This window comes from Mesoplodon bidens (genome assembly GCF_964165515.1).
Source record: "Mesoplodon bidens genome assembly, chromosome: 7".
In the NCBI taxonomy this organism is placed as follows: domain Eukaryota; kingdom Metazoa; phylum Chordata; class Mammalia; order Artiodactyla; family Ziphiidae; genus Mesoplodon; species Mesoplodon bidens.
Genome location: NC_138164.1, coordinates 53,802,801 through 53,829,429, shown reverse-complemented (window position 1 = coordinate 53,829,429; position 26,629 = coordinate 53,802,801). Strand labels below are relative to the sequence as shown.

General features: G+C 42.5%; 2 protein-coding genes across 6 annotated transcripts in view; both read right to left on the bottom strand.

The window, feature by feature from the left end:
• Window positions 1–3,369: 3,369 nt before the first annotated feature.
• Window positions 3,370–17,229, bottom strand: LYVE1 (lymphatic vessel endothelial hyaluronan receptor 1). Its single transcript, XM_081240961.1, has 6 exons — window positions 16,941–17,229; window positions 13,295–13,466; window positions 13,046–13,185; window positions 6,470–6,775; window positions 5,749–5,827; window positions 3,370–5,206 (listed from the first exon to the last, which is right to left on the bottom strand). Exons 1-6 carry the CDS (start codon window positions 17,023–17,025, stop codon window positions 5,020–5,022), a joined length of 969 nt encoding a protein of 322 aa, XP_081097087.1. The 5' UTR covers window positions 17,026–17,229; the 3' UTR covers window positions 3,370–5,019.
• Window positions 17,230–22,468: 5,239 nt separating this feature from the next.
• Window positions 22,469–26,629, bottom strand: part of IRAG1 (inositol 1,4,5-triphosphate receptor associated 1) — a 118,103-nt gene continuing 113,942 nt past the window's right edge. For all 5 annotated transcript variants that reach the window (XM_081239687.1, XM_081239688.1, XM_081239689.1 and 2 more), the window contains one exon: window positions 22,469–23,519. In XM_081239687.1, coding sequence (XP_081095813.1) covers window positions 23,276–23,519 — 244 coding nt within the window. In that variant the 3' untranslated portion in view covers window positions 22,469–23,275. The remainder of the gene's footprint in view (window positions 23,520–26,629) is intronic.

Below are 26,629 nucleotides of genomic sequence, written 5' to 3'. Positions count from 1 at the left end.
TAGCCTTGCTGGCTCTGATGAAGCAAGTTGCCATTCTGTGAGCTGCCCCGATAGTTCCACATGGGAAAGTACCGAGGGCAGCCTTTGGCCAATAGCAAACAAGGAACTAAATCCTGCCAACAACCATGTGAATGAACTTGAAAGTGATTCCTCCCGTAGAAGAGCCTTGAGAAGAATACAGCCCTGGCTGACACTTTGACTGCAGCTCTGTGAGAGCCCTGAAGCAGAAGGCCTGGTTGGCCATACTCAGATTCCTGATCCACAACAACTCCAGATAATAAGTGTTATTATAAGCCATTAAGGTTAGGGGTAATTTGTTATGCAGCAACAGATAACGAAACAATAAGGAAGAAAAGCAAAGGTCATTGAAACAGAAGGAAGAGCACTTGCAAAGATGAGAGGGCATAACACCGATTACATTCTGGAATGGCAAATATTCTTGTGTAGTTGCATCATGAAGTATCTTTGCAGGAATGACTGGAGATAAGATTTGAGATAAGGATTCTCAAATCTGAGATAAGGAGGCCAAATTGTAAAATGTGTTCAAGAATCATTTGTTTTTGTCAGTGTTCCCTTGCAGCAAACAGAAACCTCTCCAACTATTTTAAACAGAAAAACCTTAACAAGGGGAATTAGGTATTTACAATATTGTTGGAAGGGCTTAGAAACTAAGTCTGAAAGCTACTATGACTGTAGTTGCCTCTCACCACCCATGAAGCTAGGCCAGCTTCTGGAACTTTGCCACAGAAAAGCCCAGTATCTCCACGATCATGCTTGCCTGTGGCAATAGCTGAAGTAGTGTAAAGCTGGTCTCTCCTTCCTTCTGCCTTCTAACTCCTGGATCATTGTATAGTACCAGAAAGTAAGGAAGTGCCCAATAAAAACACAATGATAGGGGTAGGTCAAAGGGACACAGGAGCAAATGGAAAGAGTTCCCAATGGTCAAAGCTGGAGCAATTTGAGCAAAAAAAAAAAAAGAAAAAATTACATAATGTTAGATTATACTGAAGTAGAAAATAAATATTCATGAGTCCATACTGATAGAAATAAGTGATTGAATATATTAATGGAGATTAATAAATCAATATCATGTGCAAGAGAATGCCAAATAACTTATGTAGACATTCCACTTTCAAGGAGGCAGAACATAACTCCCCTACTTAAGTATGGGCTATACATTGTGACTTCTTTCCAAAGAGTACAGTGTGGAAATAGGGAAAAAAGAGTGCTCCCAGCTGACTTCAGTATTATTAAAATGCTCTGAGCTCAAACCTGACCTTGCATGTAGACTATTATAGGGTAAACAACTGAATTTTATTTACATTTAACTAGGAGATTGAACTGACAAATAATTGCTTTTCTTCCTGTTTGGAGACAAACATTTTCTTTTTTAGTGTGTGAGTGACCCTCCTGTTCCTTAGGAAGAATTTATTTACTTGCATATTATTACTAGCTTTAGAAACCCATTCTTCCCCAGAGCAACTGATTTTGCTCTGGGCACTAGCTAAAGGTCTAGAGAAGGGCAATAAAATGTAAAATTCTTTGGCTTTAAAGTCAATATGCTTCAATTCTGTTCAAGCCAATGGACATTTAGAAACTCCCACTATATGCAAGCATGTTCTGGGTCTCAAGCCATCTGCTTTAATCCTGCTTTCTGCCCTTGGAAATCAGCTCGTCTTTACTGGACCCGTATTGGCATGCTAATATCTGACAGTTGGCCTGGACTTTATAAAAAGCATACAATTTTACAGGGGACTCCTTCCCAACACAGAGTACCTTTGTCCAAAGGAGTGGATCTGTAATGTTTGAGCCAGAGACACAGGCATAGAGAAGAGTCATTTCTGGTCAGGGAAATCCTTTGCACCACCTGCAAATACAATCACATGGCTGTCTACCTGCCTCGTCTGAAGACTGTCTTTGGTAGGCTGCATTGTAGGTCTGACCTGGGATGGCCCCTCATATTCCAATTTCTCTTTGCTCAATGGAGAGTAAAGGGAATCTGACTAGGAAGAAGGAAACTTCTAGAATAGGTTCTACTTCTAGCTGTCCGTGACACTGGGCTCCATTTTTTTAGCTAAGAAAAGAGAGTTTAGAGGAGCTTATCTTGGGTCCTTCTGAGCCTTACATTTTCTGATCATATGAGCTGGATCAGGTAAGTCTTTGCTGAGGTTGGTGTCTGCCTCAGGGAAGGAGCAGTTCTCAAAGTTTTTTAGTGGTTCTCTTTTTCCCTTGTTATTGCAATGGCTTTGAAGAAAAATTCCCTGAAGTTGGGAAAAGAGTCCTGAGTTGTCTTTCTTATTTTGCCTCTGTAGTTTTTGCCAAGTGACTGATTTCAAGCTTGCATATTGGAATGGTTTACATCCCTACATTGTCATTTGCAAGGAAAGCCTGGTATTGTAGGGAAAGGAGTGTGGGCTCTGTGGTCATTCTGACCTGGGATTGAATCTTACCTTTATCACTTAACTAGACATGTGACCTCAGAAAAGTGACTTAACTCTTCTAAAAATCCAACTTTCTAATTAATAAAAAATGACAGTAATAATCCTTCTCAAGGAAGATGTGGCAGTTAAACAGAACAACATGTGAAAATGACTGTCACTTAGTAGGTGCTCAATAAGTGATAGTTTCCTCCCTCCCTCCCCCCCCTTCCTTCCTTCCTTTTTTCCATAATGATGGAAGTTTTACATTTTCGTCAGTATTTTTGCAATTGACATTTGGTCTATCTAGTGATTATATGTGGCTAGGTAGGGTTTTTCTCTTTCCTCCTTTCTCCTCCTGAGTAGGGCATATTCTTGTCTAAATTAACAGAAGATGATAGTGTCCTAATATATGGTAGATGCTCACGGATGGGAGACCTAGTGTGGAAGATCTGATTGTTTTCCAGTTAGCAAACACAGAAGACCACCATTTAGGCTCTTTCCCTTTCTTCTTCACTCCCTGAGAATTGGTTGAGGCTGATAAAGCTTAAGGACTGACAAATCAGAGTTTTAAACTCATAGAGCTCAGGGCCAGGTAGGTTGTAATTAGTGAAATGGGCTGGGTGTGGAAAAAAAAGGCAATAGTACTATAAAATCCATAGGAAATGGCACCTTTACTTTGGTGTGAGGTTGCAATAGAGTGGTGAGGACTGTGGTGAGGTGGAGAAAGCATCTCCCATTTAAAGGGGGCAGCCACTGCTCAGTATTAGTAATTATGGCTATGAGGGAATATGGGTTCTTTAGTTCCAGATCTTGCCGGTTTTCAAGGGAACGGAAATACAAATATATGAAATCTCCTGATGTTTAATTCTTGGCAATTAAACCAAATTTTAATATTTGTGGGACAACCATAAAAGACTATGCCAACAGGTTATGGCCTCTGAGTTGAAAGGATCATGGAATTGTGGGGTTACTGGTGAGGGAAAGAAGATATTAGCAGTCTCAGAGAGAAAGGCTAGAGAGAGGGGGAGAGAAAGTTAGAGAAACAGGACAAAGGAGCTATCTGAATCTCCAACTTCCTGTGAACTCTGGAACAGATTGGAATGTAGGACCTGAATCCAAAGTAAAGGACTAATTTATGTGTGTATACTTGACCTACTTAAAATAAGACCATCTGAAGCAAGAAGAGCCTCACATAGTGATATATATACTATTGGGTTTTCAAATGTATTTCAGCTACCAAAATTGTCTCTCTTACTTTTGCAAACAACAGATCACTTCAATTTTGCATGAAAGGTATAAAGCATCTATGTAAATAAGAGAGCAAAGGAATTTTCTAAATGCTTTTATTTTTTAGCACAAATATTTCTGCACCTCTCAGACTCCTTTTGCTGGAAAAAGAAGAGCTAGTGATACATTTGGTTAATGACATCTAAAAAATGTACTTTGGTGTATAGAGGTAATGATGTACTTTTTAGGTATGTTAATAATAAATTAAGGCTACAATTGTTGCCATATTCACGAGAAAATAATGAGTAGATTAGTCTCAGCAAAAAAAAAATTGGTTTTGGAAGTGGAAAGCTGGGGATATCAACACTGAAAAAAATTAGCTTCATACATTCTACTATATGCAATTTTTTATTAATAATATTCAATTATAGAATGTAATAACTTGCACAGTACCTGACATATAGTAGGCATTCAGCAAATGTTTATTAAATTTTACTGCTTTTTAACACAGTAATTTTATTCAGTAATAATTTCTATAATGATAAAAATAGAAATTTTTAAGAGATTTTTTTTGGGAGGGAGAAAAGAATATACTTTCTTTTCCCTAGAAAGTATGTTCTTCTAGAGAAAATAGCAGCAGCAGGAGAGAGAGAGAAAATTAAGTGTGTATAAGTTCTAAAAAGTGATTCCAACTAGAATTATTCAGAGATGAACACTTTGACCCTGTCTGTATTTACAGTCCCTGACAAATGCTGTCAGTATCCTCAGCCTTATTCTTTTTCTCTATTTATTTTGGTTTTACAGAGATTAGGTCTCAAGTCACGGGAATCTCCATGTCCTTCAGTTGCTAAACTTTTCCTCCCTTCTTTTTCTCTTGCCTGGCTCAGAAGGACATGCCAGATGGTATAAGTGTTTCCTTTCCAGAGCTGAAGAAAGGATCTGGGCTGTAGAGTCAATCAATAGACAAAGCCTTGATCTCAATGGTTTCTTGGCTCTCAGCTCACCTATTCTCAGGCAGCCTAAAGGCCTCTTGACAAACATGTTCTGATTAGCTGTTTGAGGTCTAGGTGCTTTGCACAAGCTCCTTTCTCTCACTGGGATATTATTAGCACATAACCAGGCTAGAAAGTTTATGGGAAGCTTTGGAGGTAGGAGGGTAGGATCCAGAAAGGATTGCAATAAGGAAAAGGGAATTCCCTTTGGTGAACTCCAGAGTCCAAAGGTAGCCCTGAGCTGACTCTAGTTAGGAACCAAGGGTAGACTTGCTTGTTTGGTTCTTTGGCCCTTTTATAGGCTCCCCATCTGGGACCAGGATGTGTATCAGGAAGGAAAACAACCTCAGGTGTGTCCTCTTATTTCTTTCAGCTTCCATCTAAACTTCAGCTTCCAGGCATCGCACTGTGGTTTTGGGTTGACTCTTGGGCTCCTCGGGTTTTTTATCCATTTTCTTTGATGCCTCGTTAGGGTTGCTATCATCGGCCTTCTCTTCCTTCACTACTTTAGTTTCTATCATTTCCTTCTGCTGGTTCTTGTTTGTAAAAGGGAAGGCCTTCACATACCTGTAGGCATAAACACAAAATTAAAGTGAGAGACTTCTATGTAACACATCAAACAACAGATAATGTTTTGTGATGGCCCATATTGGCATAGTACACTGGGTACTTTTATTTCAGAGAGATGCTAACACATGCACCCTCAAATACTTTAACCCATCCCCACCTGGATGGATGCATTTAGATAGGACAGTAAGTTTACAGGCAAAACTTTAGGCTGGCCTTAACACCCTCTCATCAAAAACAAAGAATTGAAAATCAAATAAAGCATATCCATTTTTCCCTAGATGTCAATCTTTTCTTTTTATTTCTTGATATTCAAAGGGACAGCCATTGACGTATATCTAAAGGCCGGATAACATACAAGTGCTGAAATAATAGGAAAGGTTGGGTGGTAGAGAGGACAGGTGAGGTGAGGGAGAACATTTACGGTATAAGAGTATTGCCATCTCCATTTGGACAAAGGAAATGTCAATAACAACCCTGGATAAACACAAGACATGGATGTGACAAAGATGACGAGACTGACCATGTGCCAACAATCCCACCTTTTGACGTAGCAAACCGCGAGGCCAGCTGCAGCAGCAAAGAAGAGGAGCGCAAGCACCAGCAGGGTCGTGGGAACACCTGGGGGAGACAGAGACCGTGCCTTGTTCCTCCATGTAGACATTACTGTGCACCGCTCTTCTAATGACTCATCCTTACACATGATGGAGACCACAGACAGAGCGGAAGAGCCTTCTCTGTGACCACACAGGGGCCACTTGGGGAGTTGGGCCCACATGAGCTTCTTTGTTTCCTACCTATAGAATCCTTGGCCTTGCCTCATGCTCTCCCTACTCTAAAAGTTGCAATATGACAGAGTCCATTTCCTCCCTGTGGCCTTGAGGTGACAAGTTTGGAGCAAATCAAGTGTAAGACCCTTTAAATAGGAACACCAACTTGCTAACCATAGGCATTTAAGGTGTGTATATGTACTTTAAAAACTTCTGCATATGAATAGATAGTAATTTATTCTGAAAAGTCTTTGCGTTTTAAAAGTGAAGCTATTTTAGACCCATGATTTTTAGTTTAATCATTAAGGCTCTTTAGAGACCTCAAGTTCTAGAACTTTATGAAATTTGAATTTGCGTTAAGCTTTTATTTGTATTTGTCAGGTCCTGAGTGCTCAATCTGGATACAGGCTAGTTTCTATGTATTGTCTGCTATACACACACACACACACACACACTCAAACACATACACATAATGCAGACAGAAAGTTTTTACCTCCAAACCCAACAGATTCATTCTTGAATGCCGCTTTATTTTCAATATATGATTCAGTTTCTGTAGATATGGTGCTCGTTTCCATAAAAGCTTCTGTTATGCAAATTAATTTTCTTTTCCGTGGAATAGAAGTGGAAGCCAGAGCAGGAGCCACAGTGGGTGTAATAGAGTCAGGTCCATCAGTAGACAACGTTGAGTGTGTACTCTCACTGACAATCATTTCTGTTGTGTATGTTGCAGTTTCCGTGTTGAATATGGGATCATCGGTGGTGATAATTTCTGGAAAGCATGAGTTAACCCAGGTATCTGTCCGGGGAGGGAAAAGTGAAATAAGAAAGAAGTATTGCAATAGCCTCCTAATGGGTCTGCCTGTCTCTAGTCTTACTCTCCTCCAATCCCTTTATACTGCAGCTGGAATGGTCTTACAAAAATGTAAATATAATCATATCACTTCCTCCTTTAGAATCCTTCCCTGACTGCCTGTACTGCACAGCCTATAAGGCCTTCCATGATCTGGCCCCTGCTGACATGGCCAGCCTCACCTGATCGGTCTTTCTCTTGTTCCCCCTGCCATGCTAGAATTCCTTCAGTTCTTTGATATGCTTCCTCTAACATCCAAACCTTTGACCTGGATGCTTTCTTCACTTGTAAGACTCTTTGCCCCTCTTTATTAACTCTTCCTTGTCCCTCAGGTCTCCGACTGAATATCTCTTTCTTAGGCAGACTTGAAGACCAGATTGGATCCCTAGACATACATTCTTGTACCTCCTTGTACTTCCCTTGTCATGATTCTCACTACACTGCTCCCCACTGGACTGTGAGCTCCCTGGAAGCAGGATTCCTGTCTGTCTTGGTCATCATGGTATGTGCAATGTGGCTGGCACATAGTACATGCTCAATACTTGATGTCTAAAGGAAGGAAGGAAAAGTGAAATGAAGAAAGGAGCAGATGGGGAGACCAAATATACACACATGACACCAATTGAGGACAGAGATCTACTAAAACCAGATTTCTCTGTGCTCATCAAAAAAAAAATTTTTTTTAAGGAGATGGGAGACAAGGGAGGGATGTAGGTTTGCTCTCCAATCTGTTGAATGTGGTAGAGAGGAAACTAATATTTGTTGAACATCTTGCTCTGAGTCAACCATGGCAGTTCATTAAACAATTTTATAAAACCCTCATTTATACAGGAAGAAACTGAAATTCAGAGAAATTGAATAATTTGCCTAAAATCACATAGCCAGTAAATGGCAGAGCCAGGCAATATATTACAATATGCATTTGCATCTCTTTTAAATCTCTAGTTATTTGTGACAGTGGGTAGCATCAGCTGGAATGTTAGCCATGAAGAAGAAGTTATTCTATTATTTTTGAAAATTAAGTAAAAGTTACCAACCAAGGCCATGGTAAACATGATAAAACATTTTGACCCCACATGCATTCAGTCAATATTTTATACTATTCATTTCATTTTGAAAAGACCTCTATTCAAATAGGCATCATCCTTGACCTCTGACCTGGACTTTGGAAGGCAGCTATGCTCACCACTATACCACCAATGCCGCCCTGGATTTTTAGCTACATTTCCCGTTCTCAAGCAGGTGCTATATACTTCCTTCAAAAAAATGAACATTTTTTAATATCAGGGGAAAAGTATACTGAACACGATATACTGCACTGGGAACTGAGAATACAGAGACAAATAAGGGATGATTCCTGTTTCCAAGAGGACAGAAGTATTTTGATGAGGCTAGGGGGCGATAACTGGGAATTCACAGAGGAGGCGGCATGAGCAGGATGTGGACAGTTAATGCGCTCATTCAACAAATATTTATTGAGCTCCAACTCTGTGCCAGGTGCTGTGCTAGATGCTAGGGATGTGGTGCAAATACGACCAAGTCCTTGCTCATAAGGGCTTATGTGTTATTGGAAAGAAGGATAGGGATAATAAAATAAAATAAAAAATAAGCCAGAAATTTCAGAGGATGATAAATGTTGAGAAGATAATTAAACAGGATAAGGATCAAACTGGAAGGGGCAGGAATGGGGACAGATACTTTGGATAAGGTGATAAGAGTAAGTCTCTTTGGGAAGGTGATACTTAAGCTGAAACCTGAATGATGAAAAGTAGCAAGTCATTGAAGATCTAGGGCAAAAGCATTCCAAGTAAAGAGAACAGGAAATTCAAGAGCCTGAATTTGAATAATCTCAGCATGTTTGATGACTAGAAGGCTGGTATGGCTGGAATAGAGCTCCAGGTCATGTAGTATGGAAGAGGGAATAGGATATCCCAGTCAATAAGAACAGCGTGACCCAAGAATCCAGAAGTTTGAAAGTGTAGGTATGTCAGAAAATGACAAGGAGCACAGTGTGGCTGGCGTGTAGGGTGTGTGTATGACGGGGAGCATGAAAAACTGCAAGTAGGAGATGAGACTGGGAAGATAGGTTGGAGCCAGTATATCAAGAGTCATAATTGCCATGGTAAAGAATTTGGAATTTATTCTGTGGGAGAAGGAATTTTCAACTGGGGGCAGCAAACCTTCCAACTGATATACAGAAGTTCTCATATGTGCCCAGTTTTATGTGCAGAAGTCTTCATAGTTCACATCAGAGTCTCTGATAGGAAGCCACCCAAGGCTATGGAGAGGAGGAGGGATGTAATCATCAGAAGATGTGTGTGGAGGATGAAATAGAGATGGGAGAAAGGGCAACCAGGAGCCAAGAAGGAGATGATTGCAATTGCACAGAAATAGGAGAACGCGGAAGTATCTGGAATTCTAAAACTTATATCTTAGAGATCTTCTAGAGGAAAGTGGTTCTCAACTCTGGCTGCAGGTTAGAATCATCTGGGGAACTTTTAAAAAATACTCATGTGAAGGACCCACCCTGGGCCTGGTATATTACTGACGTGTGGTCATCACCAGGGAAGGTGACGTGGAAGTGGCAGGGCTCAAGGTTTAAATCCTGGCTCTGTCGCTTATTGACTGTTGCCACAGCAAATCACACTCTAAGCATCAGCTACTTCTCTTGGAAAGTAGAAGTGGTACATTTGTATCATTTCACTGAGGATTAATGAAACAGTAAATGTGTAGGGCCTAGCAGAATCTATGGCATAATCTGTAATATCTGTAAGAATTAGTTTCCTTTGCCTCTCTGTTCATTAAGTGTAGCCAGGAAGGCCGCCGTGTGAGGGAGCAACGGCAATCTGATCCCGTGGTCCCTTACTGGTTGGGGGCACAATGTGTCTCACCTGGAAGTGTTAGGACCTGGCTCTCCTTCCCTCCAAACTACAAATACAATTTCTCTAGAATGTGCCAAATGCTTTGATAGATATTAAGCACGGTGTGGTTGGTGTCCAAGAGGAAAGATAGGAGTCAGGGGTATAGAAAGGCTGCCTGAAGAAGACGGTACTTGAGACTTGAATAAAGAATACAAGTTAGCCAGGTGATGAAGAGGACGGGCGTTGTGGCAGAGGGAACAGCATGAAACAGGTGGTGCACGCTGAGCACTAGAAGCACTTTGGTCTGATTCCCAAAGCTCACAAAGATAGCAGTAAGAAAGACAATTAGGATAAGGTTTGGGGTCAGGTTTAGGGTTACTGTGATCCTCAGAGCTCACAAGATAGCAATAAAAAAGAAAGTTACAAAAACAAAGAAGCATAGGGTAAGTCTAGGTTAGTGAGAAGATGAGGGCTAGGATAACTCTGTTCCTCACAAAGACGGCAAACAGAAGCAGGTGAACCTGATTTATTTCAAAATGATAACATAAGCACACAGGGTAGCAAATTTTCTCAAGTCACTTTTGTACACAATTCTCTGAGAGTACATCCTTAGAGGGATGTCTTCTGAGGACTAAAAGAAACGTGAAGGAATTGCAAATTCCATTCAGTAGGTTTATTATTCCTAATAATGCTGTTTTTATAATTTTGAAATTATTGTAGGATAAGAAAATATATTATTTATTGGGAACAAGAATTTTCCATATAAGAGAAAAAACATGCAAGTATAGAACAAAGTAAACAAAGAAAAAACTTGAATTGTTGAACTTGAGTTGGAAATATCAATGCAAATGCAATATATATATGTATATTTTTTCCTAGCTGCCCACTAAAAAGGACCGAGAAGCCATGAAAATGAGAGTAGTAATGAGAACAACTTGCATGCAGATCTTGGTTTTGAATCAACATTCTCTACTAAAAAGAACCAAGGCCCCTTGGAGAAATAAATGGCTGACTCCATGTGTGGGATAAAGAAAGTACAAAGTGAGCCTGGGACATGTTATCATGCCAGAAAGCAATGACTTGCTCAAATACTAATGGGATGAAAACAAAAGTCAACTAGAAGGGGCTCCCACTCGCCAAATTTGGGACAATTTGAGCATCAAAAAGAATAATAGGGCTTCCCTGGTGGCGCAGTGGTTGAGAGTCCGCCTGCCGATGCAGGGGACACGGGTTCGTGCCCCGGTCTGGGAAGATCCCACATGCCGCAGAGCGGCTAGGCCCGTGAGCCATGGCCGCTGAGCCTGTGCGTCCGGAGCCTGCGCTCCGCAAGGGGAGAGGCCACAACAGTGAGAGGCCCGCATAACGCAAAAAAAAAAAAAAAAAAAAAAAAAAAAAAAAAAAGAATAATAATTGTAAAATTGATTATAACATATTGAACACAGAGTAAGTAAAATGCTACATGTCCATGGTTGTATAAAGGGGAGGGAGGACCTGTGTGTGTGTGTGTGTGTGTGTGTGTGTGTGTGTGTGTGTGTGAGAGAGAGAGAGAGAGAGAGAGAGACAGAGACAGAGGCAGAGACAGAGAGAAAGAGAGACAGAGAGAGAGAGATATTCTTCTTTATCAAAGAATGCCAGCTAGAAGGAAGAATAGATTTAGAATGTAGAAGGAAGAAAATGTAGAAGGAAGAATAGATTTAGAAGGAAGAATAGATTTAGAAAATTATCATTTTGCAGTCCTGCATATAATAATTGATTCCAGCTAGGATCATCAATGTCTGCTTGAACTATCAGGTAAAAGATGATTGGGGGGCCAGACTATTTGCATGGTGCCAAAATATCACACTATAGGTTACCTCCTCATTGCAAAGGGGAAAACATATCTGAGTTCATTAGAGAGGTCTGGCAGTCACCGTCTTATTCAAATGATCAAAGTTAGCATGTAACAGTGGGACATACTTACATTAAGGGCCTTCTGTTGGGATATGATCTAAAGGACACAATATCATCTATCAAGTATTTTTGCCAAACCTAGTAAACATGAATCTAATCAAGCCTCTACACCTAACTTTAAGTATATAGGAAGCACAGGGAATGGAAATACAAGTTAAGTGAAACCACGAGGAAACATGTAAATCCAAGTCATCTCCCCTGACTCCTTTTCATTTAGTCCATAGGGCTGGGTGTCCTATCATTGCACTGACAGCTGGCAGGAAGGCCGGGAAGTTAAAAGGCCAGGCCATTTACCCGGCATGGACTGGCCGTCAGATGAGCAAGCATGCAAACCACCAGTTCCGCAGCCAAAAGTGATAGATAGGCGGCAGAGGCGAGGGGAGGAGGGTGGTGAAAAAATATGGGAAGAAGCTTATGTTCCAGTCTTGACTCGGCCTCTAGCTGACTGTAAGACTTTGAATAAGGTAAACCTCCATTCTGAGCTACAGTCGTTTCATCCATGAAGTGAGTGAAGTGGACAAAGTCTCTTTCACGGCCCTTCCTGGGCCAAGGCTCCCTGGTTCACAGAACCGCTTGGACCTTATGCTGCCTTTGGGCAACAGAACACTGCTGGTGCACTTTTATCTCTTGGATCTTAGAGAATGACCACTGAGCCATCTGACCTTTAGAAGGTCAGATTTATGAGTATGTGTGAAGAGTAATAAATCAGACAGAGGTTCTTATGATAAAGTGAGAACAAGTGTTTAGTCAAAGAAAAACCTTCTGAGAAGTTACTTAGGTAAAGCACTTGGGCTAAAGGCCTCCAAGGTCTCCCAACAAGGTTAAAGGGATGACTGTGAGCAAATCAGTTCTATTTTCTAGCTTTAATTCCTTCCTTCATTAAATGAAAATTGGGTCTTGTTCTTAAAAACATCTAATATAGCATCTGAATTTCCACTCCTGTAAAGGAATGTGGGATAAAGGAAAGAGTTAGATCCATGTGTGAGTCTTCATAGTAAGGAGACCTTAGACGAATGTACTTATGTCCTCTGCAAAATAGGGATGATAAAGCACACCTCCTACGGAGATTGTCAAGGTTCAGCGAGATAACTTGGTACCTTGCTTTGTCCATAGTGGATGTTTCCTTCCCTTCATCCTGTTTATCTCGTAGGATGAAGGCGGGGTGGGTAATGGAGCCTCCAGGGACGCCTTCTCCCTATGTTGTCAATCTGTCATATTTTCTCTTAACTTTTTGCTCTGAGAGGGACACCTCTGCCCTGGTCAAAGAGGCAGTCTTGGGAGGATTCAGTGGCCATCACCATGATTGCTTTTGCTACTGCTCAGGGTTACTCTTCTCAGAATGGTTATAGAACTATTGAAATCCAGACAAAACATGCTATGTGGAGAGGCTGCAGATCTGACTCACCAGATGAGTTGTGACAATAGGCCCTGTGCCGCTGGTTGAGTGAACTTCTCCAAATGAGGACACCCACCCCATTCTTCCCACACTTGGGGTTCTGGATAATCCGAGGGATGACCACGAACTGATTTTTAACCCATCCATAGCTGTAACAGAATACATATGAACTGAGTGGATGCATCGATCTCTGTTGCTGAACAAGAACACAGAGCCAAAAGAGCTCCCACAGTGTTTGTGAATCCAGCTGTTTCTCACCTGCAAGTCTCAAAGCCAACTTTCCATGCTGCTTCAACCTGTTCTTTGCTGGCCAGAGTTAGTCCTACGAGCCTACAGGCCTCCTGGGCTTCTGTGAAATTCAGCTGCGGGTGTGTCTTTTTGTTCACAAGAGTGACCCCCATGATTCTGCATGGTCCTGAGGTGGAAAGCTCTGCAAAGGAATCACATAGGCCCTCAGTGTGCTGCTGTCCTTGCCCCTAGCCCTCAGGCTCTCCTTCCTAGTAGAGCATCATTGCCTCAACGCAGCAGCTGGGATTGAAGTTTAGAAATAATAGGACACAGACCAGACATTTTCCACAAGGACATCCTGCTGGGTTAGGTAGGTGCTTGCCCGGATCCATGCTGTACCTCTCACCAGGTCCAGGTCCGAGTCCATCTTCCCTCACTGCACTCAGGTTCCTTGTTCATTGCATGGAGGCTTTGGCTACCAGTTCCTGGGGTGCGGTCTAGGGGATGCAGCTTCTGCAAACCTTTTTGGAGTCTATAAAATGAAGGGTCTGAGACTTTGAGAAAGATAGAATCCAGGGCTCTGGTTAACAGAATAGTGAACAATACTCCAATGTCTGTTGGGGACAGCACTATTTCTGAGATGGGCTGAAAAATGTTGCACTTGGTATAATAGAAAGTGAACCTTCTCTGACCATTGGGGGGCAGGCTTACTCAGAAGTTCCTAGAGGAGTCAGATCGTAAAGCTTGCATGGCAGAGAAACTAAATAAAGGAAGTAGACTTTTAAAGTCAGACCTGGATTTGAATCTAGCCTGTGTCGCTTGCTGGCTCTGTGAATTTAGGCTGGTTAACTTCATCTCTTCGAGCCTCAGTTTCCCTATTTAGAAAATTGAAAGAATAACAGTATCTGTTGTATAGGGTGGTGAAAGGGAAATGAGTTAATTCAAATAAAAATGCTTAGCATAGTGCCTGCCACATAGTAGGCACTCAATAAATCATAACATAGTATCATTATGTCACCTTCAAAGCACTTTGGTTTTAGTCTGCTAATGACTGACCTCCCTAGGGAAGCTGAGGCAGTTGAACAGTTAAGATGTGAATAATATCTTACTCAAAATCTAACAAATCTGAGAGTTCCTTTGATCCCTTCTCTCTGGGTTCTGGGATTTATAGACCTGTATGAAATTGCAAAGTTGCATTGCATTTTGGTCCTTTGTTCCAACTGGGCTTCATCCACAAAAGTCCGTAAAAGGGCATTTCAATCTCCCAAGTAATTGCTTGAACACAGATCTGTGCACTGGATTCCTAGTCAAATGCTTTGACCACTGTCTAAGGTGGTATTTAAATTTAAAGCAAGTTTCTTCTTGCAAACATGGAAGGAGCATTTCTAAGTCCCCCATGTGACCTTGGTGTGGAGCAGAGGGTTGGGGGAAGGGAAATGAACATGATGTATGGTATTTGTGGATAGCCTTGTTTGCTTCCAGACACTGCTCTCACCAAAAGAGAGACCAGAGAGCCAACACCCAATATGAGTGTTTGTGACAGAACAGCCTCTTATGACTGTGTGCGCTAACACTAATACCTACACCAACACTGATATTAATACTATATTAATATTAATATTAATACCAATGTCAATGTTAATTCCAACTTCTATCACCTGTAGATGCCACTCTGTGCCAAACCCTGTCTGTTTTGACAGAAAATTGAGGTTCAGGGAGATTAAGTAACTTTCCTGAGCCCAAGGATATACAGCAACTAGGTGGCACTTTGGGGGCACAAACCCAATTATGCTTGATACTAAAACCTCAGTTCTTAACTAGGACACTGTTCTGCTTCCCACTGTGCAATGAGGGGGAAGATGAACACACACACAAACACACATATACACACACACACCACTAGAGCTGAACTCTCGGAACACACCATTTGTCCTGGAATTTGGCCCATTTCACTCATAAGCTTGCTTATGGCTGCTTCTTTGGGAATACCGGTAGAGAAGGTATATTAATTACACTGTAATGTGGTCTTGATACTCTCATCATACATCATTTTTACTCTAAATATTATTGTTATGAGTAATGATAGACCTATTCTTGGCAATAGACCTAGCTTTGAATATTTCTTCTATTGTTAATTGGCTGTGGGACCTTGGGCAAGTTAGCATTCTCAGCTGTAAAAGGGGGATGGTTATATCTTCTTTACAGAATTTTTGTCAGAATTTTAAAATTATATAACTTGTACCTAGTGGAGGCTGGGTCCACAGTAGACAGTCAACAAATATTCATAGATTTTATGCTTTCCTATTTAAGGACAAAAACAGGGAGCTGGAATCCAAGTGATATTCGAGTAACCCCTTCCTCAAGCTTTCTTAGGAAACAAAAAGCATAGTATAAACAGTATATACCTAAGAATCAGAGCTGAATTCAAACCCAAGCTTTATTATTTACTGCCTTCATGACATTAGGCAAGTTGCTTGGCCTCACTGAGCCTGTTCCTTCATCTATAAAGTGTCTTCTTAAGAAATATATATATATATATATTTCTTATATATATTTTATATACTATATATAGTACATAAAAATAGGCCCTCAAAAATACTAGCGCCCATCCTCATCCACTCACCTTCATCAACCACCTTTTTCCTAATCATGGCTCTGTATAACTTTCAGTTGTTTCCAAAATTTCAATTCCCTTAGGAAAATTCTGCCATTATTGAGGATGGTCCAAAGACTGCTGAGTCAATGTCAAAGAACAATTTCCATAATAGTTTGAGGATTAATGGCAGTATTTGGGGGAAAAGTGAATAGTCTCCCCAGGGAGATGTCAAAGAGGGCCAAACTTATTTGAAAGTAACAGTTCTGGTATTTGAAAAAAAATGAACCATATTAACTCTAACCTCCCTCATAAAATGGAGTATGACAATATCGGAATCAACTCTGGATGCCTGTTCCTGACATATTTTATACCTCAGGGCATCTTCCAACAGAGGAACACATAATTTTCCTTTTAAAGTGCTCATATTTTCATTTGCCCAGAGCCGCAATGAGTGATTTGTGGTTACAATTTTGTTTTGCCTACAGTGCAGAATGAGGTTACCATTTAGGCAGCTCAAAAGCCCAGGAATCATTTCAAGTCATTTCTTTGGAAGGGAGCTGATGACTAATTTTCAAACCTACATCTTCACAGATTTTTTTCAGTTAATTTGCCATTTACTGCATATTAAAAACGTAAGCATTCCATGATAGTATAGTAAAACTAAAAATAGTGATACTGACACTTCCAAAAATATAAAACAGGCCAATATTCTGTGAAAGTTAACCATTTTCCCCAGGCTTGGTGATTGCTTAAAATTTTTCACAATCATGCTTTGCTTCTTCAATGAAACACTTTTTAGAACAAGTGATTTCTCCTCAATGTTTTGTTTCAAAATATCCTCATTAAAAATATCCCATAACCAAAAATAAAAGTCAAGATAACATAAAGGTAAATGAGAATCATTTTGGTGAAGTTGACAACATGGTGAAAACATTTCTGGCAGAGCAATACTACCAATGAGATCTTCTGTTGACACTGAGCGCCATCCCACCCCAGAAATTCAGTCAAGAACTTAGTAGTCTTAGGACAATTTGCAAGATCTTGCCTTGCCTCAGGTTGGCAATCTGGTAAGAAACCTACCTTCTGTGCGGAGAGAGCCTTGGACCAGGAGCCTTGTGGTCCAGATGGAGGCAAGAAACAACACCAGGCTGAAGTACTTGGCCATTGTGCCAGCCCCTTCAGAGCCAGAGGAGCACCTCAGATGGGCACCAGCAGTATCAGAGGCAGACGATCACCAGTCTGGATGGAGACTTCTGGAAGTAAGTGGGGGCCCACACGGCTCCACTTCATAACTGAGACATCCGGATTTCCCTGCTTTCAAGCTTCTGACTTGTCAAGGTCACTAGGGGAAATGAGTGACGTCCCTTGAATGCCCAGGCTGTACTTTGTGGATGGCTTTCTGGAAAATTTAGCTAATGCTGACTCAGAAAACACACAAACGAGGAAGGCAGATAGCACAGGGTGAACTGCTGAAGGTTTCCCCAATTCCCATATTCCCTGCCACCACCTACCTCCCCCGCCAGCTCGGTTCTTACGCGGTTTGTTGTTGACTGTGGAGCCCACTCAGTTATATACTCTTAGGAATGCCTCTGTCTCTAAAGGAGACTGAGCATGGATTGTGCTGCTTTTCCTCCCACTATCAGTGGGTTTTTTTTTTTTTTTCTTTTTCCGACTGCATATCCTTGTGATCTGTGGGGGAATGAGGCTGAGGCTCATGAAAATGAATGATTATTTAAATACCAAGGACAGAGTCCTCATGCTTCCCTTCAGGATTTCTTTATATGTTTGAAATTTCTACCCTGCTACAGGTGATTCCTGCTTCAAAGAAACCAGACACATTAAAATTCATGCAAAACATGACTAGGGGGGCAATTTACAAAATCAGTCATTTAATACTTTACAATAGTGGTCACCACAGGGGTCCTTTATATAGTAACTCTCTCTTTGATAAACTTCTCATATTCTGGTAGGTGAAAATTCAATTTCGACTTCCTCTTTTTTGTTTGATGAATGTGAGATTTATCTGCACTGTGCACAAGCAGTCTGCACTCTCTGTTTCCCCTGCTAGAGTTTCAGTGGTTTATCTTCCATGGCAATTACGGAATTCTGGCTTGAGAGTAATGCCTTGGGAAAAGTAATTCCTTTTCTCCAAAAGGAATGTCATTTATAGGAACGGTGTACGGATAACTAGTTCTTTCCCGTACAAAAGTTATTGGTCATAAAGTTAGATATTGGTGTGGAAGATACCAACAATGAAAGGAGAATCTTCTCTGCACAAACATAGAGAGCTTCTAAGGGACCAGGGGAATATCCCTTAAATAGCTGTAGTTTAGACCTCATTACTTGGGTGAGCACAAGACCTAGGTTACAGGGACCTCAGAAATATACATGACCCCTCTATCACCATGGAGCCAGAGAGACAGGAAAGCAGAAATTGTGTTCTCTTCGTCATTATCCTTAAAGCTAGCGTCACACCTGAAAGACAGTTAGCCTTCAAGCATTTGCTAAAGTATTACAAAAAGGAAGAAGGAAGGAAGACAGGAAGGGAAAAAAAGAACCAGAAAGGGTCTCCCTACTGAAAGTCAACCACACCATGTAACATAACAAGAGTGATGTCTCATGTTCAAAAGTTCCAGGGATTGGGGTAGGGGGTACATCTTGAGGGGAGGCATTTTAGAAATTTTGCCAACCAGAGTTACCTACCTTTGATTAGATCCCGATTCTGCTTTCTAGGAGAAACTCTCACGTCCCATGTCCACCTTCATTGGATAGAATCTTCCTTGGCCACATTTGTAGTGGGAATTAGGGAGTACGGGCTCCTTGGGGGTAGCACAGCTTGTACAATCTGATTTCTGCTGATATAAGCTTAGGATCCCAAAAGTTGTTTTCTAACTTAACAATCAAAGGAGTTTTTAGTCCTGGCTTGTATCTCTGTACAATAAATACAATTCCCTCACAAACTTAGGTTTCTGATCTATTTGCTTCCATTTGATTCCATGTACAATAATCACACCCCCAATCCTTTCCCAGTCACAATTCTCAAGATGTATTTATTTTTCTCAGCCCTATGCTCCCCCCTCCCTAATTTAGTGGTGGCTACCCTGAGTTCATTAGAAACCACAGATGAAAGGGCCATATTCTTAATCTGGCCTTTACCATAGGGCTGCTCTGATCTTAATTCAGCTGAAAAGTTTTATTGCTTCTTTTTCACTCAAGCTCTTTTCAGTCTGATTGGGGTTTAGAAGGAGTCAGGCTTTCTAAGCCTCAATCTAAGAACTCTATATCCTCTTTCCTTTCTGTTTCCAAATAGCCATTTCTTTCCCAAGTACTTCTTTTTCCTGCAATGCCTCTCAAAAGGCAGCCAATAAAGGTTCACACACTCCAACACTCTGATTCTTTCCAGTCACTTCTCCTAGAGCTATAGGCTGCCCATGGACTGTCTTTCAAGTTACCATGGGTACAATTTTACCAAGTGTTTTTGTTTTCTTCACAACATAGGTCACCATATTTCTAGTCCTTGATATCAGTGTTCTGGTTTCCTGCCACTTGACTGCTAAGCCAGGGTTTCATACTTTGAAAATTTGTTGTTGAAGTACCGTTTCTGGTTCTGTATGCATTAGTTGGGGTAGGCTAATGGCTATAACAAACATTCCTGAATTTCAGTGGCTTAATATACTAAAATTTTATTTCTTGCTCATGTCACAGTTGAATTCTGTGAGCGCCCATTCAAAGACTTAGCTTCCACCTGGTGGTCCCACCAACTTCTCGGGCCTCAGGTCCTCAACTGAATGCTCTGAATTCGACAGGCAGAAGGGGGAATATAGAGAATAGAAAGTACTGGGCAGGAGAGTCTGTGTAGGAAATTGGATCTGGAAGGTCCACATTCCCTTGCCCCTAGCTGCAAGAAAAGACTAAAAAATATAACTAGGGACTTCCCTGGTGGCCCAGTGGTTAAGACTTCACCTTCCAATGCAGGGGTTGCAGGTTCGATCCCTGGTCGGGGAGCTAGGATCCCACGTGCCTCGTAGCCAAAAAACCAAATAATGAAACATAAATTGTAACAAATTCAACAAAAGACTTTAAAAATGGTCCACACTGAAAAAAATCTTAAAAAAAAAATAAAATCTAGATGTGGAAATCAGACTGGTGAAAACTTAACAGTCTCTATCACAGCAAAATGTCTGAATTAAAACAAAAAACAAGAAACAAACAAACAAAAAAAACATAGGCCAGGAAGATACAGGAAACTAGGATCAGGAATGAGGATGAGAAGGAGAGGAACTGATCCAGCCCCTGGGAGGGAGCCCATAGTGACCCGAGGGCTGGGGACTTCTGGGAGGCGCTGTTATCCGAAAGTAGATTCTAATTCAGGGCTGGGCAAGGTTGTGGCCCAGCTCCACAAAATGAGGAGGCATTCAGCTGCTACCAAAGGTTTGGAAATGTGCTTTTATTTTCAAACTCAGGTATGTGACACTCTATATTTCAAGGCTAGCACACCTGTGTGAGGTTTAGTGATACACAAATCCAGCATCTCCCTCTCCACTTAGGCTGCCAGGCTGTACACAGGGAGTAACTACAGAGAGTCCTAGAGCCAAGCAGAAATGTCAGACCTCAGAGGCATTTTGAAGGGAACTTTTATTTCAGATCAATATCACTGTTGGAAATACAGGGCCTGTTTCTGTCCATTTCACTGCTGCTTTGGCAACAGTTCCAATTGCCTCAGGTCATCTTTGCTTTTCCTGAAGAATTACCGCAAGTCCTGTTTCAGGAATGCCCTTAGAAACATGGTTACTCTTTTGTTCCTTCTCATCCTCAACCTCCCTTTACTCACAGAGTCGTTTGGCTGAGGGCCTGGTCTGGAAGCATTCTTGCAGGCCTTTCTGTGGAGCAGCTGGAGGGTCAAGAGCTCACTGCAGCTCCTCTCCTGGCCTTTGTCTCAACAGGAAGCAGAGGTGGGAACCCTGTGACCAAGTGGGCGATGGGCCAGCTCAGCCTGGTCCTTCTTCACGGGAGGCTGAGACTGGATGTTGCCAGCCCACAGCCAGCCTCTCTGGAGCTCCATTTGTATCCTGTCTTTGGCTTTGAGGGCCTAAACGTCCTCCAGTGTATCCAGTCCCCCTGGAAGAGGCAGGGCAAACCATCCATGCATGCAGCCAAAGTCCGTCTGCCATGATCTGCACCTCTTTACCTTAATGGCACATCCTTGGTCAACCCTGGCTTGGGCTTCTCTCACAGTGGTTTTCTAGCCACTGGAAAGGATGCTCCCCTTAGAACAACAGGTTGTTTTTACAGTGGGGCCTAACCTAGGTGGGTCTTTCTGAAAGGAGTGGTTGCATCAAGCCTAGCCCTTGAGCTTGGAAACGTTGTTGCTAATCAGGTCACAGAGTAGACTGAAAAATATTGGAATAAGTCGAGGCTAATAAAGATGTTATTTTTTTCACTGAGTTGTTGGTGGTGATGATGCTGGTGTTGGGAAGTATGCAAAACGTCAGCTGTTCCCAGACTGCTCTCCACCCCCTTGAATGCTCACTTGTTCTTTTGACCAACATTTAATGATACCCTCCCAAGTATCGGCCACCATGCTAGGCACTTACCCAGAGAACGGGTAAGACATGGTTCTTGTCTTTGAGGAAAAATGCTAGGAAAGGCAGACACATAAATAAGTTATTCTGATACACTATAGTAATGGTCATTAGTAGTAGTAATGAAAATGTTTAGAAAGTGCCAGAAAGCACAGAGAAGGGTGTGACCTATTATGTGGGGTATGGTGGGGAGTTGGAGGGGGGCCATTAAAGGTGTATGGCGGGGATGATTTTTGCACTTGGTCCTGAGGAGTGACCAGAAGAAAAGAGGAGAGCGGCAGAAGAAAAACTAGTGAGAGAAAACAGTTTAGTCTGGGAACCAGAAATGGCTTGGAGTGGCTGAAGGGCCACTCAGGGGAGTGGGACTGGAATGTAAGATGTCCAGTTAGGAGACCTTTGGAAGAAGCAACTTAGTGCAGGGGTGGAGAGCACAGCCCCTGGGGCCAGCCTGGCTGGGTTTGACTTCCAGCCCCATGATTTACTAACTGGGTATCCTTGGCAAGTTACTTTGCATGTTTTGTGCTTCAGTTTCCTTATCTGAAAATGGGAAGAGTCACAGTGTTTTCTTTTTCTTGAGGACTCAATGAATGAATCCCTATAGAATACCTAATACAGTGTTTGGCTCATAGGAAGTTCTATATGAGTGTCAGAAACAAAAACACATGTCAACAGCAAAACAAAAACAACAGCAAAGCCACCACCATAAAACCCACACAGAAACCAGCACCCCCCAGAACTGACGAGGCAAGAAGGCAGGCGGCAGCTCTCAAGGTGGAGCGAGAAGTCCAGCTGGAGGTGGGATGCACTCTCAGTTTTCTGCTAAACAATGGGAACTCTCTGAGACCTACACTTTGGTTGGAAATGCCATTAAAACTGGAACACTGCAGTGGAGATGCACACTCGCATGTGGGCACAGCGAAGCTGAAAGTGCATCATGTCTCCTCTTTCCCCCTGAGAGGCGGGTTAACTGTTCTCGACCAGAGAGAACAAAGAGGGGATAGACTGTGCTCTACAGCAGCTCATGGAAGCCATGAGTTTTCAGTGTTTCTCAAACATCTTAAGTCCACGTAGAAAGCTCACTGAACAGGTGCCTGGTGGCTGCCCCACACCTAGTGAAAGTCTGTGGGTTGGCTTTAACACTAACACATACCCAGAGCACACGTTTGGAGGGTAGTTGGCTTCATGCATGCGTGTTCTGTGTGTGAGTGTGCTCTGTGTATGTGTACAGAGGAATATATGTTCATTTACATCTTCCCATTTCATTTCAAGCACTGAGCTAAAAATCAGCCTAAACGTTTTTCTGAGAAACCTTTCTGACTTCCCTAAAGAGAAACTCTGATTGCAAAGGGGAGAAGGGAAGGCTGAAGGAGAGCCAGTAAGAATGAGATGGGAAATGGGAAGATACTCATGTGAGACTCCAAATTCCAGGTCTGATCCTTGGGGGCAGAGTTAGCCTTTAGACACAATCCTTCCTGATTTTGGATCAATGGCAGAGAGGAAAATGGGGAGGGGGAGGGGGCTTCGCACTGTAGCCTATAAGGAAGGTGTTTTGTTTCTCCCCAGCCATCTGAGCTGACGCAGGCAACTATCCCTTCCGTTGGAGTTCCCTGGTGAAGGCCACTTCCTTGTCCACTGATGCTTTTTGTTGATCCTCCAAAAACATCAGTTACTGTGTGTGAGTAGCTCCCATAGGGGTGCCGAGTGTGAAAGAACCCCTGCTTGTTCCCCTGACGGCAGCAGTGGTGTGCCCACGCCCAGGCCTGACACATCATGCTTGGGGAAAGGGCAGCAGGCTGTGTGCTGGAGCAGGGCACTGGCTGGCTGTCGGGTTTCCTACTGCTCTGTAGGCTGCTCATGCTGGAGTCCTGAGCTCCACCATGAGTCCCTTTGGGCTGCCGAGCAAGTGGATTTCCCAAGGGGCCCGTCGGCCTGCTCCACACAAGAGTTATAGGAACTGTAGAGCCCCAGCACAACAGTCAAGACCAGCATTGCTGCGGCCATCATCCAGATGACTTGCCAGTGCCGACAGAGTTTGGGATACGTGACTTGTAGGAAATGAACCAATTCTTCAAGTTTGCTGTCAAATGAAAAACATAGGTGGAGGGTTTAGTATATTGGGCACATATACGATGCCCAGAACTTCCATCTGGAATACTCTCCATGTTGTCTTGAGCCGTGGTTCTCAAACTCAGCTGTGCATAGAGTTGTTTGGCAGCAATTATTCAAAATACCCCAGGTCTACTGAATAAGAATCTTCAAAGGTATGGTCTAAGAAACTATAGTTTAAATTTTTTCCCCAGGTGATTTTGATGCCACCAGTCTATAGCCTGTATATTGGGAGAGTCTAGGCTAGAACACTCTACTTATTTGTGTGATCATTCACCCATTCGCACATGGCCTCATCTACTCATGAGATGGTCATTGATATCTGAACTCTCCCAAGCCCCAAGATACCAGGTTGGCTGACCCATTCTCCCATGCATCCAGACAGGACCAACAGCTTTTCTGCACTTAGTGGTATCAGCGATCAGTTCCGAGTTCTAACCTGTCTCCCGCCTCCATGTTCAGATGCATAATTTGTTGTCCTCAGTTCCACACCTGACTGTATCTAGAGTGGAAGGACTGTGATAAACTCCTAGAAGACTCTCAATGTCGAGTAATAAATTACTCGACAAGTAATTCAAGGAACCAGATCAACCTCAAGAGCTCACCTCAAACTGTCCCAGGGCCCTCCAGAGGACCCATAGCCTCCAGCAACCTCTGGGTGACTTATTCCAGATGTTTTCTCAGCCCTATTCATCTTCATTCCCAAATAACCCCTCCTCCACTTTCTCTGCTCTCTCCACACTTTTCTCTTCCCTCTCAACTCTCTCTTTTCTCTCTTCCCTCCTTCCCTTTCATCCCTCCCCCTCTGTTGTTTGCCTGCTTCACTCCACTTTTCTCTCTTCCTCTTTTCCCAACTGCCTTTCAATTTTTCCACTCATTTTTGTGGCCCCTTGAAAAGACATTTGGTCAGATGGTCTGCTTTGAAGAGTCCATTCTTAGAGCTCTCTGGAGAAGCCTTGGACACATTCATTAAGCTAGAATTTCTTCCTGTTTCTAATCCCGGATCTATTTTTAAAAATAACAATGAGAATACTGAGGATCACCAAATGGAAGAGGTGAGAAAAGGGACATGAGGTCTTTCTGAAGATCCTGAGGCTCACACAGACACTGAAATATGCAGACCATTTGCTGAGAAGCAGAGAGCTCTAATTCAGAGAGTTAATAGCAGATTAGCTATTGTCTCTAATAGCAGAGAGCTAGGTGCCTGACAGTGGTAGAGACTCAACACATACTCTCCGTAGAAAGGGATCAGATGCTCAGAGTGCCTGCCTTGGATGCTAAAGCACTGGTTGGTTTCTCTTCCATGTGGGACCCGCTGATGATTGTTTCAGGAACAATTAAGCAAAGCAAAACAGTGAGTACATGAGCTGAGGTGAAAATCATTGGTTACTTTCACAACTGTTGGGGAGAGAGAATTTGGAAATGGAAGCTTAGTTTCTTTCAGCCCCATTTAGTTTCTTTAATTTCTATCCATATACAACTGGATGCTAAGACACAGTCTTTCTTTTGGGCTGTATTTCTGTGCTCCAAAACAAGCTGCTGGAGCAGGGAGAATCCCACTCTCACCCCATCCTGAAGTGGGCTGGCAAAGGAGGAGGGCAAGATCTGGCTTCGTGACCCTTAGCTGGTTACCCACTTCCAGCCTACAAAAGCTGTTAGAAATGGAATTAGATTAGAAATAGAATTCCTTTGGAAATCAATTTTTGGTTGTTCTGAGGTCTACCTACTCCTCCATTGGGAAGGGTGAGGTTGCTGCCCCTTCACCTGGGCCTGGAGAGAGGGGCTTCGGAGATGCTGCTTGGTGAGCTTGATATGTTGCAATCTGGGGACACATTGAGTAGACTGTGTGTAACTCCCACCTGAGAGATGTGAAGAGTGAGAATCTTGCTGAACTGCTTGGTGGCATCAGAGCAGGGGGCCACGATACGGAAAACCATCCTCCCACCACTAGTGGATCAAAAGTGTATATTTCACCTTAACTGGATGTAGTCAGGAGAAGGAAGGCTGGCATGGGACGTCATAGACCCTGCCCGGAAATGCTACCTAGAAGCCGAGCGTGGAAGGTATACTTCCAGCTGCCCAAGGACTGAGAGAAGGATTTTAAGTAGCTGGCCAGAAGAGCTGCATTCGACCTCACAAGGGGACCTGCAGTTGAGAGATCCTCAGAAATGGTATGAACATGTGTGAGCTGGGGGATAGGAGGGGTGCTTTTCTCTGAAGGTCCCATAAAACACCACACTGAACAAAATCAGAAGGTCAACCTTAAATGCCTGCTAAGGCCTGGAACCCGCTCACAAGAAGACCAGTCAGGTAATACCTTTCCTACCCTTAATCTCCATCCCCTTTCCCAACGTTAGCTCTGGAGAGGTCAGGCGCTGCATTAGCAAAGCTGGGGTGGAGGGCAGGAGTGACAGAGAGCAAGAAGTCAGCTCCGTCTCCACTATAGGCTTCCTTCCTGAAGCAGAGTGGAGCTGGAGGCCAGGAGGTATGGGGAGAAGTTCAGGCTTTTGACTATTTCAGGGAACTGGCCATTTTCATTACTGAAATGAGGTTATTCTTGGGACTTAAACTTGACCAGAGGACTTCTATTTTCTGAGAGTTATTGGAAGAGTAAAGGAGTCTGCCTAGTATCATCTTAACCCCAAAAAGCCAGTGTGAACAGACAGTGGGAGAAAAGACAACAGTTCCCTGTTGCATCTTATGAGTCTCACTTGTTCCATGCATTACCTAAATGTCAGAAGACTGTGTTCTGTTTTTTAATATGGTTAAGATATTGGGTTGATTCACCCAAAGTTCACTTAAGCTGATCCTCCAGAAAGTAATATTGACAACAGATTATATTATTACATATTATTATAATAGAGGAGAGATTCAGATAAAAAGACTCTAGTGTTTGATGTTGAATCTCTTAAATAAGGGGTCAGCCGCTGGGGTTAGCCCAGTGGTTTTAAAATGCACTAAGTAGGACATGGAACTTTTAATAACCTTAGACCTTGCTTGTTAATGAGATGCCAAAATTTCATGGGGGGAATTATGCTTGAGTACAGGTGCCTATAGGCAACTGTGTATGTAAGGGATTTG

Coding starts and splice junctions, on each gene's coding strand:
- LYVE1 (XM_081240961.1), bottom strand. CDS start 17,025: ATGGCCAAGTACTTCAGCCTGGTGTTGTTTCTTGCCTCCATCTGGACC. Junction 13,186..13,294: donor GTTGGCTTTGAGACTTGCAG/GTGAGAAACAGC, acceptor ATTCTGTTACAG/CTATGGATGGGTTAAAAATC. Junction 5,828..6,469: donor TGAATCTGTTGGGTTTGGAG/GTAAAAACTTTC, acceptor TGTCTCCCCCAG/GTGTTCCCACGACCCTGCTG.